General features: G+C 38.9%; 1 protein-coding gene across 2 annotated transcripts in view; it reads right to left on the bottom strand.

The window, feature by feature from the left end:
* Nucleotides 1–6,912: 6,912 nt before the first annotated feature.
* TRANK1 (tetratricopeptide repeat and ankyrin repeat containing 1) overlaps nt 6,913–16,194 on the bottom strand; it is a 56,607-nt gene continuing 47,325 nt past the window's right edge. For both annotated transcript variants that reach the window (XM_054058964.1, XM_054058965.1), the window contains exons 22-24: nt 12,095–15,171; nt 10,786–10,884; nt 6,913–9,575 (exon numbers count right to left, since the gene is read on the bottom strand). In XM_054058964.1, the coding sequence (XP_053914939.1) occupies nt 9,463–9,575; nt 10,786–10,884; nt 12,095–15,171 (3,289 nt within the window). In that variant the 3' untranslated portion in view covers nt 6,913–9,462. The remainder of the gene's footprint in view (nt 9,576–10,785; nt 10,885–12,094; nt 15,172–16,194) is intronic.

Below are 16,194 nucleotides of genomic sequence, written 5' to 3'. Positions count from 1 at the left end.
TTTAATAAATAAATCTAACCTGAGATATACACTTTCATGGCAATGTTCAGGTCATAAGGTGTAAACACATTTTAGTAGACAATATGCATTGCAATGGGCCCAGTTGTATCTCTTTTTTGAAGCCACTGTTGCTTTTTTTCTGCCTTTTTACACTGAGGAAAAAAAAAAAATCTTCTCAAACTTATATTTTAGTTTCTTTGTTAATCAACTCCTAAGTTAGTTTGGAAATAGGTCAGTTAGTGCGCTCTCATTCTGCTTAAGGTATTTCTCTTTTAAATAAAGCAAAAAAAAAAAAAAGCCTCTATTTTTGTTTATAAAGCTGGTTTTGCTCATGGCTCTATTCGTATCAATCTGCCAAGACTAATATGTGTGACAGAAAGTAGGACAACGATCCCCAAAGAGGGACGAAAAATGATATGACAAATAAGCCGGAAAAGATCAGAGGTCATTTCCCTTTCAGCTTCAGTGAAATACCTTGCTTTATGAGTCAGCACTGATGACACAGATTGTTTGCAATCATAAAAACAGATATTTGCAGCATGTATTTTGCTACCCTAGTTTAGTAAGGCGGGAAAAACCAGCACTGATTGATCTGAGATATCACAGCTAAAAAACGTAAACCCAGGAGCTGAATCCATGTTTTGGATAACTAATCAAGCAGCCAGAACACCAAGCCCTTCTGTGACAGGCAAAGTCGCCCCACAGAACAGCTAAAAAGTCTAATGTTTCTTAGCTTAAGACACCCTCATATACACAGAGACACACTCTCCTAGCTGCACAAATAAACATTTTCTTTCTCAGGTTCTAGAAAAATCAGAGGTTCATTGCCCTGCAGCCTTCACCGGCAGTTCAATACTATTGAAGTCTGCTGAAACTGCCAAGAGAGCATCCCTTCTTTGATTTCTGACTGGATGAACAGGTCATAGTAGTTCAGAAAGTCCAGTTCAGCTTGTCCATTAAGACTTGACTGCCCTGCACTGAGACTTGAAGAATCTGACTCTGTTCTTTCTTGTTTTGTTTTTATACTAGTGGAATTCACTTGACTTTGACCAATTTACTCCACTTTGCCACAAGTATAAGTAAGATTAAAATATGTCTTGAAGGGTTTAAGCTGGGTGCAAGTACACTCACAGAGTTACTTCCAGTGCATGGACAGCAGAACTTACAGATCTCTCTGAGATCATGTTGAAATGTTTCATGCAAATGCATATATTCATGCAACCATGACTTTAACCTGGCTTTAAAACATTAGTCCTTTCCTGAGGAAATGTAGAAAGCTAATTAAATTGCGACAAATTATCAGAGATACTTTTCCCCCCACTTAAAACAACCGTTGAGGAGGAAAAACTAAGATTTTGCAGGTGGGAACAGTACAGATACTCTCACTTAGTGATTCTCTATCTGCCAATCTCAGAAGAGAAAACCTGCTTTCCCAGAGAGCTTTAAAGTCTTCGGTTCTAATGAAAGTGACAGGTAAATTAGCGCTGATCAAGGACAGTAAATGACTGTATGTTCCACGGGATGGCTGGGTCAGGCACATACGGAACTGTCCGTGTTAATGCCACCAGCTAGTCTGAGTCAGAACAACACATATAAGGACTGGGAGCAGAAGATGTTAGTAGCACAAGGAGCAGCCTTACAAATCAATATTCTTGTGCACCTAAGGCTTGTCACATACTCTCTATTCCCAAATTTTTTCCATCTCTAATAGGACTGATCAATACATGTCTGCTGGAGTATCATAAAGCTCAGCTGCCTAATGTTTGTAAAGCATTTTGACAGTCCCAGATGGAATCTGCTGCATAATTATGGAGAGTTGCCTCTATCTCCTTGATGCTACTGCACTTTTTAATCCACCTTTTTATCGACTGGTATTCCATGCATCCTCCCTTGCAGCTGAAGCAGTGAGCGAATAGAAATGACAAAGTGCGCTTCCAAACTTCCCTCCCACTCACCTCTCCTCCATCTGTTGGAGAGAAAGATTTTATTTGCTGCAGAAGTGCTGTCTGGCTAAAAATGTGAGCACTTTTTACAGCATGATCCCACTCTCTCCTCCACACACACCCACTGCCCAAGTGCTTCATTTTGAAATATGACATCGCTTCTTTGCTAACAACCTGTGTAAGAAGAGGCTTCTACAGCACATTTTATTAGATCTTGACAAAAAGCTGCTATAAAATCCCACAGGGTGTTCACTGCTCATCATCTGCACCCCACCTCTTGGGAACGGAAAGGAACAGAGGATATCCAAAACAAAGACCATTTTTTTTCTCTTTTCCCTGTCACAAACAGTCCAGTTCAGTCATATGCCCTACTGTTTCCAAATTTTGAGGTTTAATCCCAAGTCTCATGACCAGCTGGTATTTCCCTTTAACACCTGACACCGGGGAGGAAGTGCTCACTTCAGATTTTCCGTTTCTTTGAAAGAAAACAGAAAGTTGAGAACCCCTGGCTAGGGAGGAAGATGAGGTTTGGCTGAAGATCCTCTAAAATTTAGATTCAGGAAACAAAGGTATATATAAAGCATCAAAATTCATTGAACACACAATATAATCTTTTGGTTTTAAACAAGCGTGAAACACTTCTGAATCTGTAGAACTGGCACTATGAGGAGTGGGGAAAGCCTGTGGGCATGAATACAAGTTTGTCCACCAGGCATAACTAAAGGAAGTATAAAAATCTGTGTTCAGACAGTATTCTAGTCCAGATCTCAAGGACTGGGCTTGAGATCCTGTTTAAAGAAAAAGCACAAGAGTACTTGGATGAAAAAAGGGCTATATCGCTTCATTTATTATTGAAGTAAAACCTCCCAACTTCCTTTTTATTCTGAATATTACAGCTTGGGACTGAATATTGTACAGTATGTGACTTTCCTGCATTTGATCAGACAAAGGAAGTATACCTTCCCCACGTCTGCATAATGGTCTATCTCGCAACTGATCTAAGTAGACAGACAATTTTGTCCCACATTTTCATCTAATTTTTCAGTAATCTTTGCAGAATGAGTACAAAATGGGGATGGCTAGAAAATGAGTGTCAGACAAGTATTGCCATTTTCTTTTCCCTCTGACCCTAATTTTGGTTAGCAGGAATACAGAGATTGACATCCACACTACAGCTTTGAGCTGGAAAAGATTGTGTCCTTTCTTCTATAAGGACACAACTTCTTCAGATTCTGCTCTAGCAATTCCTATCAAAAGGCTTCAACCAGAAAGGCAGATGCATCACTGACACTAATTAAATGCCCATGCTATATTACTAGGCGTTTCAGTTCATTTTAAAAGCTTGTTACACCTAGAAGGAAATGGTTTTTGGTTGGGAAATGACAGCCAGTCCCAAGCAGTGGCTCCAGCCCTGGGTGAGCTTGAATCAATCCTGACAGTTGCTCAAGAGAGTTATAGCTTCTCCTGGCGAGAGATGGTTGTCTAACTTAGGTCCCCAAAACACTACTTATTGAACATTCAGCATCTTTATCTTGATGTCTCACAAGAGCTTCAAAAAGATCCTCCAACAAAAATAGGCAGACAGCTAATTCTGAACTAGACAACACAAAATGGGCAAGATGAGGAGGGATGGAAGACTTATGTCCTTAGGGCTGGTGGTGGAAATAGGCAAAATTCTCCTTTCTCCATTCCCAGTGGAATCTAGCTTTAATTCCCAACAGAAAAAAATATTTTGCACAGCAACCAAAGTCTTTTCTTCCCCTGTACAAACAAGACTACTGCAGAGCATGGAGATATAAATACCTAAGCTCACAGGTACAGTTCATTGTACTACACGTTTATTTCTTTTTTAAACATCAATGACTCCTCCAGCCAAAGCAGAGAGTAGTGACAAACTGTGAATGTAACACTGGGAAATTCCTTCATATTAGCTAGTGTTTAATCCTGCCAGAACAGCATCAGATTGAATCAGACACATTCAAAGTGACAGGGTCAGGAAAAAGCGAGAGTTGCCCAGGCATGTTACTTAGAGAGACAAGCAGAGCGACTTGGAAGCTGACAAGTTTTTTTTTCACTGCTTATTCACCACAGTTTGATCCCTCTGTCTCCAGCAAAGAGTTCCTCATTAACTGCTCAAAGTGCATCTTCAGGGAAATTTGACCATGTTTTAGCTAGGAACTGCAGAAAGTGGTTCTGCATAATTTGTTAAAACAAAGAATTGAAATGCTGTATCTCCCTGATAATCATGGTTCAAATAAATACAACACCACTGCTAACCTACTCCAGCAATTTTCAGTGAAAAATTATCATATAAGATTGCAAAGCACTGGTTGTCCTAAAATCTGCCAATTCTAAAAATTGATGGAGTTTTGTAAGCAATATTAATATCTGCATTTAATGGACACAAGGGCAGGAGTAGCCACATCACCACGGGGACTGCCTGTGAAACAGCATTTCTTGCCTTGAAGATAATGTCACTTTGAACTTGGTGTTGTACAGGAGAAGACTGACTTTAGGAAGGGGAAGGTCTTCAGAAGAAAACAAGTGAGATTAGCAAATGGCCAATACCAAGACCAAGATAGCAGGCTGTACTACCCTTGGTCTGACCCGGTACCTCAGTTATACATGCAGAACTCCTGTATTTTGACAAGGTTGAGCAGCTCAGTATATTACCTACCTTAAGTCCAACCAGGATCCAGAAAACAGGCAGCTCTTTCTCATCTTCCACCTTAGTCCAATGAAGTACTGCTCAGTGTTCTTATGCACCATGGGCATTGCCGTAAAACATAGAACGGTCACTATCGATTAGCTTCTGAATCAGAGGGCTCACCCAGGGAACACGAGATCCAGGTTAAACTCCACATCACTTACAGCTTAGGATGAGCCTGGGTACTGGGCTGCCAGCATTTCCACCTCTCTTGTGCAGTTTCACTGCACAACAAATACAGCAGTCACTTAGCAGAAACAGAGGGCTCAACCCTGCCCTGGCAATTAAGCACTACTAACACTGGAGCTCCAGTCCTTTCCAAGGACTAGATGCTTTTTCAAATGTAGGACTACTAGTGCTGACATCTGCAACTGCAATGCATGTCTTCCTTTCCTAAATGGGTTCCTCCTCCACCCTCTCTCTGGCCCCCCAAAAATCCTGAATTAAGTCACCTTCAGCAGTGAATTCTCCCCTAGGCAACCAGCACCTGTCTCAAAGCATCCTTCTAGGAGTGAATTTGAAACTTGGCCATCTCAGCAGCGTAGAGCAGTTCTCCAGCCATTCAGCTGTTACATATATACTCATCACCACGTCCTCCTCCAAGCAAACTTTTCTCTGGCTGTCTTCTGGCAAAAATAAAGAATTCTATGTTTTCTTTTGATGGAGAGACTACTGAAGGTTGCACAGGCTGCACACTTCACATGCTCTCCTACTCCAGGACTCCCTCAGTCTAAGCTCCAAAGATACAAAAGGTCTGAAGCTCATCTTCCTGCATGTCTTCTACAGACAAATACCATTTCAGATCACCAGTACCTCTCGATTCAGTGTGCTTTCTCTCCACATACCACACTGAGGTACCCAACTTTCTCCATAGGTACCTCATCCACTTCTGCCCCACGTTCTCCTACACAGGGTGGTCCATGCTCAAAGGCTCTTCTTTTTTTCAGGACACTGTCCAAGACTACTAGAAATGTAAATTTCCTGAGATAAACACTGTATAACGCATGAAGAGTGCTCCAAACTACATAGTTACTGACTTTGATTAGGATATCACTAACACCGGAGCTGACAAATTGGCAGCAAATCTCCCTAAAATGTTTTGTGCTAGCCTATTTCTAGAGAAGCAGCCAACTTTTAAACAGCTCAACTGTTCTATCCCCGACTGTTCAAAGATAAAAATCTCATTCCATGACTTTATAAAGCATGTCTAGCAAAAGATAAGCAAATGTTACAATAAATAGTTCACAGGAAGGCATACAGCACTGAACTGGTGTGACATAGCTTCAGTAAAGACCTACTCATCTCTTCACAAAAGGGAATTACAGGGATTTACTTCTACAAGATTTAATGAAAACTACTTTTGGGCATCACTATTATTTATTTTCCTGCAGAATGTCTTACAGGTAAGCCCAATTCTGTCAACTAAAATTTCAGCACTGGTATACACAGGACAATTTAGAAACATGTTGATCAGGAGCCCAATGAAAGTAATTTATAAGTGTCTGGAGTATATTATTTAAATATACTGAAAAATAATATACTGGAATATTATTTAATCCACTAGTAATATAGTTTTCATTTAAACCATGAAACTTTGTGTGCAGATTAAACAGAAGAAGGGATACAGGCAGGTAAGAGTCTCCTACCGATTTCTTTCCAAATACTATTTATACGGATCAAGCAGCACAGAAAGATTGTAAGAGACTTAAAAGACATTGCAATTCATCCTCTTGCAACAAGGCAGGATCAACACAGCAAAGATGACAACACGAGCACACACCACCTATGCACATACACATACCAGGCTCAGGTCACAGGCTGAAAGTATCAAAAGTCCATGTCAGAAAACTGAAATAAATGCTGACATTCTCAGAGAGTATTTGCTTGTAATGGCTATTAATCTGAAAATTCAACTGCTTTGGTGTTCAGGTGTCTGACTCGAATGTTTCACGTTGACTTTATTTGGGTATGTGTACATTCAGAAATCTTAATGTACAAATGTAGCCATGAAAACTACTAAATAAAATATGTAAACTCTTCCGCTCCTCGTCACACCAATTCTCATAAATGAGCATGAGAAAGACAAAATTTTTGACACCCACTACATCAAGATAAACAAGTATAGAGCACAGGTGTTGCCTGGTACTTTGCTAATACACATCTGAGTTGCATGCTAACCGAAAGCCCGAATGACAGACGTGCCATAAATCTAACACACAGCGAGACCCAGAGACACTTTAGTAAGTGAAGGTGTGAAGATTTTCAAGAAAACTGAATGCTCCAACAACAAAGGTAGAAGCTCAGCAGCAATGGCTGAGGTCTCCTTTCACACAAGGAAGGGTACTTCAAAACTCATTTTCAGCAAATAACGTCACAGGGACTGTTGACATGAAAACCTTTTGCGTTACTTACATTAAGATAAGACAATTATTTCCCTCCTATGTTTTCAGTGAGCATCAAGGCAAAAGGCTTCCCTTTAGGAATGAAAGCAAATACTTCAAAAACAGAGAGTGTTTAAATGTTTTGCTGAGTCAGAATTTGTAACAACCAATTGTTAGGAAAGTGTTTTGGAATAAAATTCTGAGCAATATTATGAAATAATGCCTTTAAGAGGAATAAAGGAAAAAGGTGGAAATTATCCATCACTTAGAGTCCTTTGTATTAGCATGAGGTTCAAGAAGGAGGGAGATTTTTTTCTTAAGGAGTTTGGAATTTGGAGAGTTGCCATCTTTTAGACCACACTCCTGTCTTCCAACTAGAAAAAAAAGTTTGTTCTTTTTCATTTAGGTGTCATTTTTGTATCACTAGGGAGAGAGACTTTAAGTCCCCAGTTTCTGTGCTTTTGAAGCCTAAATTCTTTTCAACTCAACATGGCTTAGTGGGCAGATTTGCTTGACAGCCTGTGTCCGCTACTCATTTCCAAGGTTTCAGTGCAATATGCATCTAGCGCGTACCAAGGCACCTGTCATGCCTCTTAAGCCCTTTTTACCAAAGGCATTAGCTGGTGCCAGAAGGCCGGAGTGTCCACCGGGGCAAAAAAGACCTAAATGAACAAAAAAAAAGCAAACCCCAAGGGTATATCTGGACAACTCCTTACTGCTAATGAAGGATTCAAACAGGATTAATGCACACAGATCATTCTTATCTAAAGAGACCTCCAGGGAAAGGAAAGGTTTATGTTTACTTATGCGGATTATCATCGGGGACAAAAAAAAACTTTAGGCACTGACATTAGACTGAAGATCCAACTAAACTTCCCATATCCACTTGAACATTACTGAAATCTTGGCCTACTATAGCTTTGAAGCCATGAGCCTTGAAATTTGAATCACTGTAAATTTTGGCTAGCAATCAGTATTTCACATGCTACTGAAATAAGTTCCATCTGGGAATGCTGATTCGAACTCAGAGAATGAGCGGTGTTTCGTATTGAACCATACCAAGGATCACAGGTTCCTGCAGCAAGGAAATGTATGTGAACTTAAATTATTTGTGCAATAAAACTTCTGTTCTTACTCCTCCTTCTTTGTTTTCTCTTCTTCTTCCTTCGTATTTCACAATAACGTCTTTAACATTTCATTTTTCTCATAAAACGGAAGTATGATCACTAGATCTTTAAACTGTGACCAGCAAGGATTTTTAAGTTGTAATTGTCCATAATAAACTTAGGTGGCATTTACTGTCACATGTTCCACTTCCATACCATGGCGTGTAATAACCAGTAATTAAGTTTTTGACAAAAAGTAATTACTGAAACAATTTGTTATGTGTACAAAGTGGTTCCCTTTTCAAGACAAACCATTTCAACAGTTAAATATAATAACACTCTAATTACATTTAACATGCAAATGCATTAACTTAAAATGTTGCTAAAGGAAACTCAGAGACATAGAAATCCTAGAAGTAAAACAGCATCAGTAGGAACTAGTACTCCGGACCCAACTTGTAAATCTCACTCATGCAGTCAGTCACATATGGCTTTCAGAAAGCATCCAAAAAAAAAAAAGACAAGATCGAGTGATTTTAAAAATCTTACAGGTTTTACAAAAATGGCATTAGATATTACAAAAGGTCTTTTACAAATCAGAACATACTTAAACATACACTTAAAATGTGTAACAATCTTAAAGAAAGATTATATTTCAGTATGTACAAGTGAACAGTTTATATCAAAATGTGATCAAATAGAAGACAATCTATTACTTTTATATCTACTTATTAGAAGTATGTACACTGTCAAAAATATGACTACACTTAGAAATTACTGTTCATATCTATAAAAATAGAAAAGAGAGACACTGTAAGCACCTCATCTGAAGACTCAAAATTTTCCAAACATTACAAGACTTGAACACAGCAGGTTTACAACGGTAACCTAAAAACACTGATTAAAACCTCTTAAAATCAGAGAAACTATCCATCTATTTTTCTGATAATTCTAGCTCAGAAGAATGATAATGTAAATTACCAGGGAAGAAGAAAAATAAGATAGAGTGGAAAAATAGCCCTGAGATAAGGCAGAAACATTATTATTATTATTTCTTACTTGATGTTTCTTTGGTGTTTTGCTACTTTTAAGCTACCACGTAGGTTTGAAAGGAAATTTGTCCTGTTACAGGTTTTAACAATTACATCACCACATAGGTACTTATTCTGACACAATATAATTGATAAAACACAATAGCGTAAGTTGCTCTTTTTCTTCAGACTCTTTTCATTTCTGACCTCATCCCCTCTATTTTTTTTAACTATTTTTTATTCTAAAAGTAGATTGTTAAAAGGATAAAAAAGTCACCTTCATATATTTTCTAATTACCATTTCCCATATCTTCCTTTTTTTCTTGAGGGTTTTTTATAAACAAGTTCTTCAAAAGCCAGGCTTTCATCTTCTACTTCATTTTCCAAGTCTCTACCATGCACAAAGCCTATTTTAAAAACAAGAAATTAATGCAAAATGGAAAACCCCAAAACCTTTTTCTCTTAATAGTATGACAAGCTATGTCATTGTGATGTTACATGTCAGCAATATACCTTCATACATGTATAATCATATCACGTTTAGGAAGTATTTGGCTTAAGATGACAATGCACTTAAGAGCTCTGGTAAGAAGCAGAGACTGCTGCACCAGTAATTAATTTTTACAATGAGAATCTGTTTCTATTGTTATTGTTTTTGACTCTTTTAAGAAGTATGTCTCTCCTCCCTCAAGGTTCAGTTTCACCAGACAATAAATTTGCTTATTGACTTCAAAGACAGGCTGCAATGTTGTTTGTGAGACTATGAGTGCACTCCCCTACAGTCTTATTAACTATGTCTTTCTCAGAATAGGAAGATGTAACACAAGGCTTTTTCACAATTAAGTTTTCTAAAATACAGCTGTTTTAATGCTTTACACAGTGCAATTTGTAAGCCTGATCATGCCATTGCTGCCTTTTATGCGACTGTTGCAATCCCACCATCTAAAAATGTACTTAAGCCTAAACACACAGGTAGGCACAATGAAGTCTTGTCTGTGATGCAACAGACTGCATCAATGCTTGTTACTTTTGGTATGAAACCAAGGGAAATGGAAGTGAAAATAAAAGCAAACCAACTACATGTAACATTTTTCCACAGAAATCTAAGAAGCAACCTAAACATTAGTTTCGCTAGGAAGGTGGTTTCCAAGAACTTAGATGCATACTGCCCACAAATGCAATGCGGCAGCAGAGTTAAGAAACAGCACTTTCTTATTGGTAAAGATTAAGACAGCTTGTCTTCTGCTCCTCCTGCCCAAGTTTCTCCCCTGAGTACTGCCCTTGAACTATAGTTATATGTGCACCTGCATGTGCACAAACACACACATCCTTCATGCAGACTGAGATCTGCAGAGGGCCAGCGGAAGAGTCTTGCACAATTCTGGCCACCCTATAACCAGCTGTGAAGCTCATGCTCTGTTTTAAAGAGCTACTGAGGAACGACTGGTTAACTCATGTTCTCCAGAGTGCCCCTATGGAGTTGCCTGTTTCTTGTTGCCTCCAGGGTAAGTGAATATCCACAATGCTGCTGACTTGGAGACTGAAGTGACGCCAGGAGACCATTACTGAACAGTGTCCTCTAAGGGGCACAGACATCTGTGTAATTGGAAAACTTACCTTCTTTTTCCCTGTGAGAGTCCATTTTATCCAGCCACTTACGAGCCTCATCAATGGTGGCAAACAATTTGTTGGCATGTTCGCTTATTATTTCTTCAGCTGAAACAAAGCACAATTAACATTCTGTTAGAATAGTAGATGGACAGCAGCTAAAAGCCAAGCACAAAACAAACTTACATAGAGCTGTGTTGTACGATGCTGCAGAGCAAAAAGTTAGTGTCATCAGTGAACTAACGTGCAGGCAAATTCACTACCAGGGATGAAGATACTATATGTATTACTCCCCATTCCAATCAACATTACTAGCACTATCAGAAGAGAAGCTCTTCATCCTTGTGCTGCCCCTTTTAAGGTACACCTGAAACTCCTGAAAACATTACATTTTATCTATTTTGGGGTATTAAAGTTCATGGCTTTCATTATTCCTTTGAAATTATACAAGTTAAAGTAAAACTGCAACATTAAGGACTTGAAAAATGTTTGTTATAAAGCAAGGGAAAAGTAATCTGAAGGGCAAATAACTTCTGTAAGTATGTTTTCACTGAGTGGAGGAACACGGTAACAAAATCAACTTGTTGAACTTTTGTTCATTGAACAAAATCAACTAATACCTATTCAAGCATTCTGTATCTATCACATTCATCACTAACCTGGTTCACTGAGCAGAAAGCGAAATAAATAAGCAAAACTTTATGGACTTCATCCATATGTTAAAGCTTTGTACTAGGAGGAAAGATAAAGCTTACACACGAAAACCACAACCTAACAGTTACAAATTTAACATATACTACTTATCAGAGCTGAGGAACACATCAACTATTACACTTTTTCAGTACTGTCAGACATCACAGGCAAAATGACAGCTTTGTCAGGGTTGGTGTATTTCTACAACTAAAGCCAGTAATAATGTTTTCATTTAAGATGTCACTTTCCCACAGCAAGCACCCCAAACAATTTTGCTCCTTATTCAGCAATTCAAATTTGCTTGAAAAAATCAGTTTAGAACAATGCATTAAGCATATGAGGGGGAAAATGCCATCAAATATGAAACTATGTGTCTCTTATATATTGTTATTTATTGCACTTTATAACACCAGAGTTGCCTTTGAGTGCCTGACACTCCACAGTGTCCACTTTTGTTCAGTCCTAGCAAGATTACAAGTTCAAGGGTAGACCAGTCAGAGATATCCTTAACCAAAGCCTCAAAGTACTAAGGCAGTACACTTGCATATCTAAATTACTATTGCTGGCCACAAATGACATATTAAATCATTTTAAAAAAAAAAAAACAAAACTGGAATGGTCTTACCTTTAGCCCAGGCTTTTCTCTCATAAATTTCCCCTACTGCATGTAAAATCTTCATAATATTGTCATTGATTTTTCTCTGGCATAAGTTGGAACCTTCTTTATATGCTAAATGGTCTTGGGAGTGAATTTTTTCTGTAATGGTCTCCACTACTTCCTGTCCCTCATATATGATCGGATCTATCTTTCTTCTGAAAAAGTTGGAGTAGCATTTGTAGGCAGCGTAATTATTTCTGTGTTCATCTGTGTTTCTGTGCTCTATGTAAGCCTCACTGGCCACAGAAACTGCGTTTCCTTCTGCATGCAACTTTTCTTCTCCACCAATCTCTGTTGTTGTCACAGCTTCAGAAGCGTCTGCCTCCACGTTTTCTGATCGGCTGAAGTAGTTTTCAGAGCCCTGGGTAAATCTGACTCCACAGAGGTCACACTGGGTTTGGTCAATATCTGCTTTTTTGAAGATGCCTGATAAAAACACTTCTCCTTCCAGTGCAACAGGCTCAGCTTTGCAGCAGGCCTTCCTTTTCCACTTAATACACAGAGAAACAAAATGGAAAACACGACGCAGCTGGCGTTGAGCAGATGCTTTTTGCTCTTGCTTCTGTTGCTTGCTGAGTGCAATGACTTCCAGGGGATCCTTTTGGTCCTCTAAGCAATGAATTCCTTCAAGTTCCCTTTCTAGCTCACTGGCGTATTCTGGTTCATCCAAAGAAGTCACAAACCTGTCAATGTTTATGGTTTCATACAGGATACCCCGTATGGGTGGATGCCCCTGAGTGTATGCAGAGTCCCACTTCCATCGGCAGTCAACCAAGTACTCTGCATCTCGCTCTGTCAGCAGCTCTTGCAGGGCTGCAACGATTTCTCTTACATGTGTAGCAAGACTCACTTGTTCCACAACCCTTAGCAATCTTGCAGGCACTTTAGAGGGAAAGTCTTTTCTCATTGATTTCAGCATCGCTCTGATTTCAGTAAAGTGTTGGCATAAGATGAATCTATATTTAGAATTCTGCACCTGGTCAGCATTCAGTAACATCACTAAGCACAGCACTAGAGTCCGCTCAGCCTCCCCTGAAGTTATGCAATCACGATCCTCGAAAGCATCCAGAAGGACATTGAACCTTCCATGAACTCCACACAAAACTTCTGCTAGATAACAGAGATGAAATCTGAATTCCTGTACAGCTACATATGAATCCTTTGGTCTATATTCCTGTATAATAGAAAATGTATCTCTAATTTCTTTGTTATGGTCCTTGCTTCTGAACAAAAACTCCCAGTAATGAATAAGAGCAATATAACTCTTTGGAAAACAGAAAATAATGTTCTTGGAAAGACGCATCAGGACAGCACAACAGAGAACATACTGGAATTCCAACAACATCACCGTATTTCCAATGCTTGGAATCAGGTATCTAGTGCATTTTTTTACCAGGACATTCATAAAACGGAAAAAAAACCTTTTACAGTTTTCCGGGTTCTTATGAACATAGAATTGCTCAAGTGCATTTTCAAGAAGTCGAATGAAGCACAAGTGTGTTCTTCCTGCATTTTCAGCATTTTTGTCAGGTAGCAACATACCATGTCTGCCCTCTATTACTTTGGTCTTTCCTCCATGGCGTTTACCCTTTGGGATGTTTTCTGCCTTTGACGAAGTGTAGCTTAGCTCTTTGTTGTAATCGTCCTCTTCTTTTAAAAGGAGTTTCTCAAATTCTTCAGGATAACCTGAAGATAAGATGAAAACTTGCATGGCACTTAGCCATAAGTCAGTTGACTCTCTTCTGGCTGCGATGTCTTCATTTTTAAACTTAAATGTGATGTACTCCTTCAATGCTGCTCTACAGGGTTTGGAAATAACATTACTGAACTCCAGTATTTCTTTGCATGCCTTTGGGTTCTCAGACAGTATTCTCAAATGAAAATGATTAGGAAAAAACTTTTCTAGGAGGGCTTTACATGATGCATATTTGTCGGCAGTCAAAATGTCATCAAAGCCTTTCCGCTGATTCAGTAGCTCTTTAGGGAAAGCACGTGCGGCTTCCAACAGCAGTCCATTTATTGCCAACAGATGCATTTTACACTGAAATATTGTCTTTGCTTCATGGCGCAACAAAGGCTTATGGTAATTCTCACAGGTTTTATCTTCACAGTTCAAACCGACAATGAACTTCATACAAATATCAGGATAATGCCTGTTCAGTAACTCATGGGTGATAGAACACAGCCTGCTTAACAAGTGCTGCTTCAAAGCTGATTTTACCTCTTCTGTGCTTACTGAGAAATCACCTTTTGTCTTTCTCTCTTTTAGACTTGCCTTGTCTGACAAAAACTTGAGAATAAGTTCAGCTTCGTTTTGAGACACCTGGCAACTGTCACCTGTTGGGACAATGCCAAAATAGGCAAAGCATGACTTCACCATATCTTTCTCTGCGTTGGTGGATGCCTTCTTCAAACCCCTAACCAAACTCATAAGAGCTATTAAGCCACGCGTTGCCATAAAAAGGATGTTCTGGCTGGGAGCAACGCAGCGAGATAATGCAAACAGAGCTTCAACTGCACCAGCAGAATGATTCAGAGATAGGAACTGACAGTATGCACTGCTCAGCTTTGCGAAGTCTCCCTTCAGAGCTCCCTGCAAAAACACAGCCTCAGCAATGCCAGACTTCTGCTCAGTTTGTTCACAAAGTTCGAGGGCTTCTCTTAGAAGGACCTCCACGTCCACCAAGTCTGATCCTGAACAGTGTGCCACACCGGCACGTGCTGCAGCAAGCAAACATGATGCACGAAACTCTTTTATGGCTGTGAGGTTGGCTGCTTCCAGAGGAAATCCATGTTGTTTCATTAACTTTGCAGCTTCTTCCTCTCGACCTTCCCTTTTCAGTAAGTCTGCTGTTTGGCGCAAGCATCCACGAGACTTCAGAAACTCAAGCTGATCCTCTATATCAAGTTTTGAAAGTACCTGCATCATTTCCTCCGATCTGTTCATACTTAGGTACTTTGCAGCTGCTTCCAAGTACAACTGATTTGCGGTACATGAGAGTTTGGAAACCATTTGTCCTTTTGTATTTAACATCTCTTCATACCTGAAATAAAAGATACATCAATTTACCACCATAGATAACTAATTTAGTCAAAAAGATACTGGATTTTTAAAAAGCCTCCAAACCATTAAACAAATAGCTGTCTCCAGAAGCCCTTCCTTCAAAAAGGCCAGCTCTTTCAAGTTTTATGTCTGTCGTGTGGAAAAAAATCACACCATCTTAAAAGATCTACAGAAAGAATTTGGTTACAACGTAAGGCTGTCTGAAGCAAGATCATTAAAACTTCAGGTACAAACAAGATCACAAGGTTTACAGCATTAGTGAATCTTTCTCCATGCTGTCAAATCACTGTAGAAAATATTTTAATCACATTTTGCCAGTGATATTCTTCTGTTTATTAAAGTAAGCCTCAATACAGAATGGTTATTTACATGAACAGAAGCCAGAATGAAATAAACCAGAATTCTTCACAGGCCAATATAAAAAATATTCTGTAAAATTTACATAAACAGCTAAATTCAGAGAACTCGTCTGTCATATGTATCTTCAGAAACTTTGGTGCTTATTGAGTGCCTGAGCAAAGCACCTGGCTGCATGTTTCAAAACAGGCACCTTAAAACACTCAGTTATTAATTATTACTGGCTTATGTGAAATTATGAAGATCTCCCCTAAGCCAGTCTTGCAAAGGCTCTCTCTCCTGCATGCCAAGAATGAGTAATCTTTTCCTGATGGGTGAGTAAATTATCATTAGCCTTTCATTATTATTTTTTTCACGATAAACGTGGGAGTGCAGGTTTTTGTACCTAAGCTGATGAATTTGCATGAATGATTTGGGAAGCCTGATTTAAAAAATCATTAGTTGGTAAGGTGACTTTAATGCTTGAACTTTTTGATCTAACTATCTCTACATATTAAACCTTAGTCCTTAAAAAAACAGTTGCCATTATTAAAGATACATCACAAAGGATTTCAGTGAGAGTGTGTAACTGTAGACCTTGCTAGAATTCTAATTAGTATATATATTCTTTAAAAGTCATTAGTCAATTTAGCTGTAATGAAAGGCC

The sequence above is a fragment of the Cuculus canorus genome, chromosome 2, assembly GCF_017976375.1.
Source record: "Cuculus canorus isolate bCucCan1 chromosome 2, bCucCan1.pri, whole genome shotgun sequence".
Classification (NCBI taxonomy): domain Eukaryota; kingdom Metazoa; phylum Chordata; class Aves; order Cuculiformes; family Cuculidae; genus Cuculus; species Cuculus canorus.
This window is presented reverse-complemented; position numbering and strand designations above follow the sequence as displayed.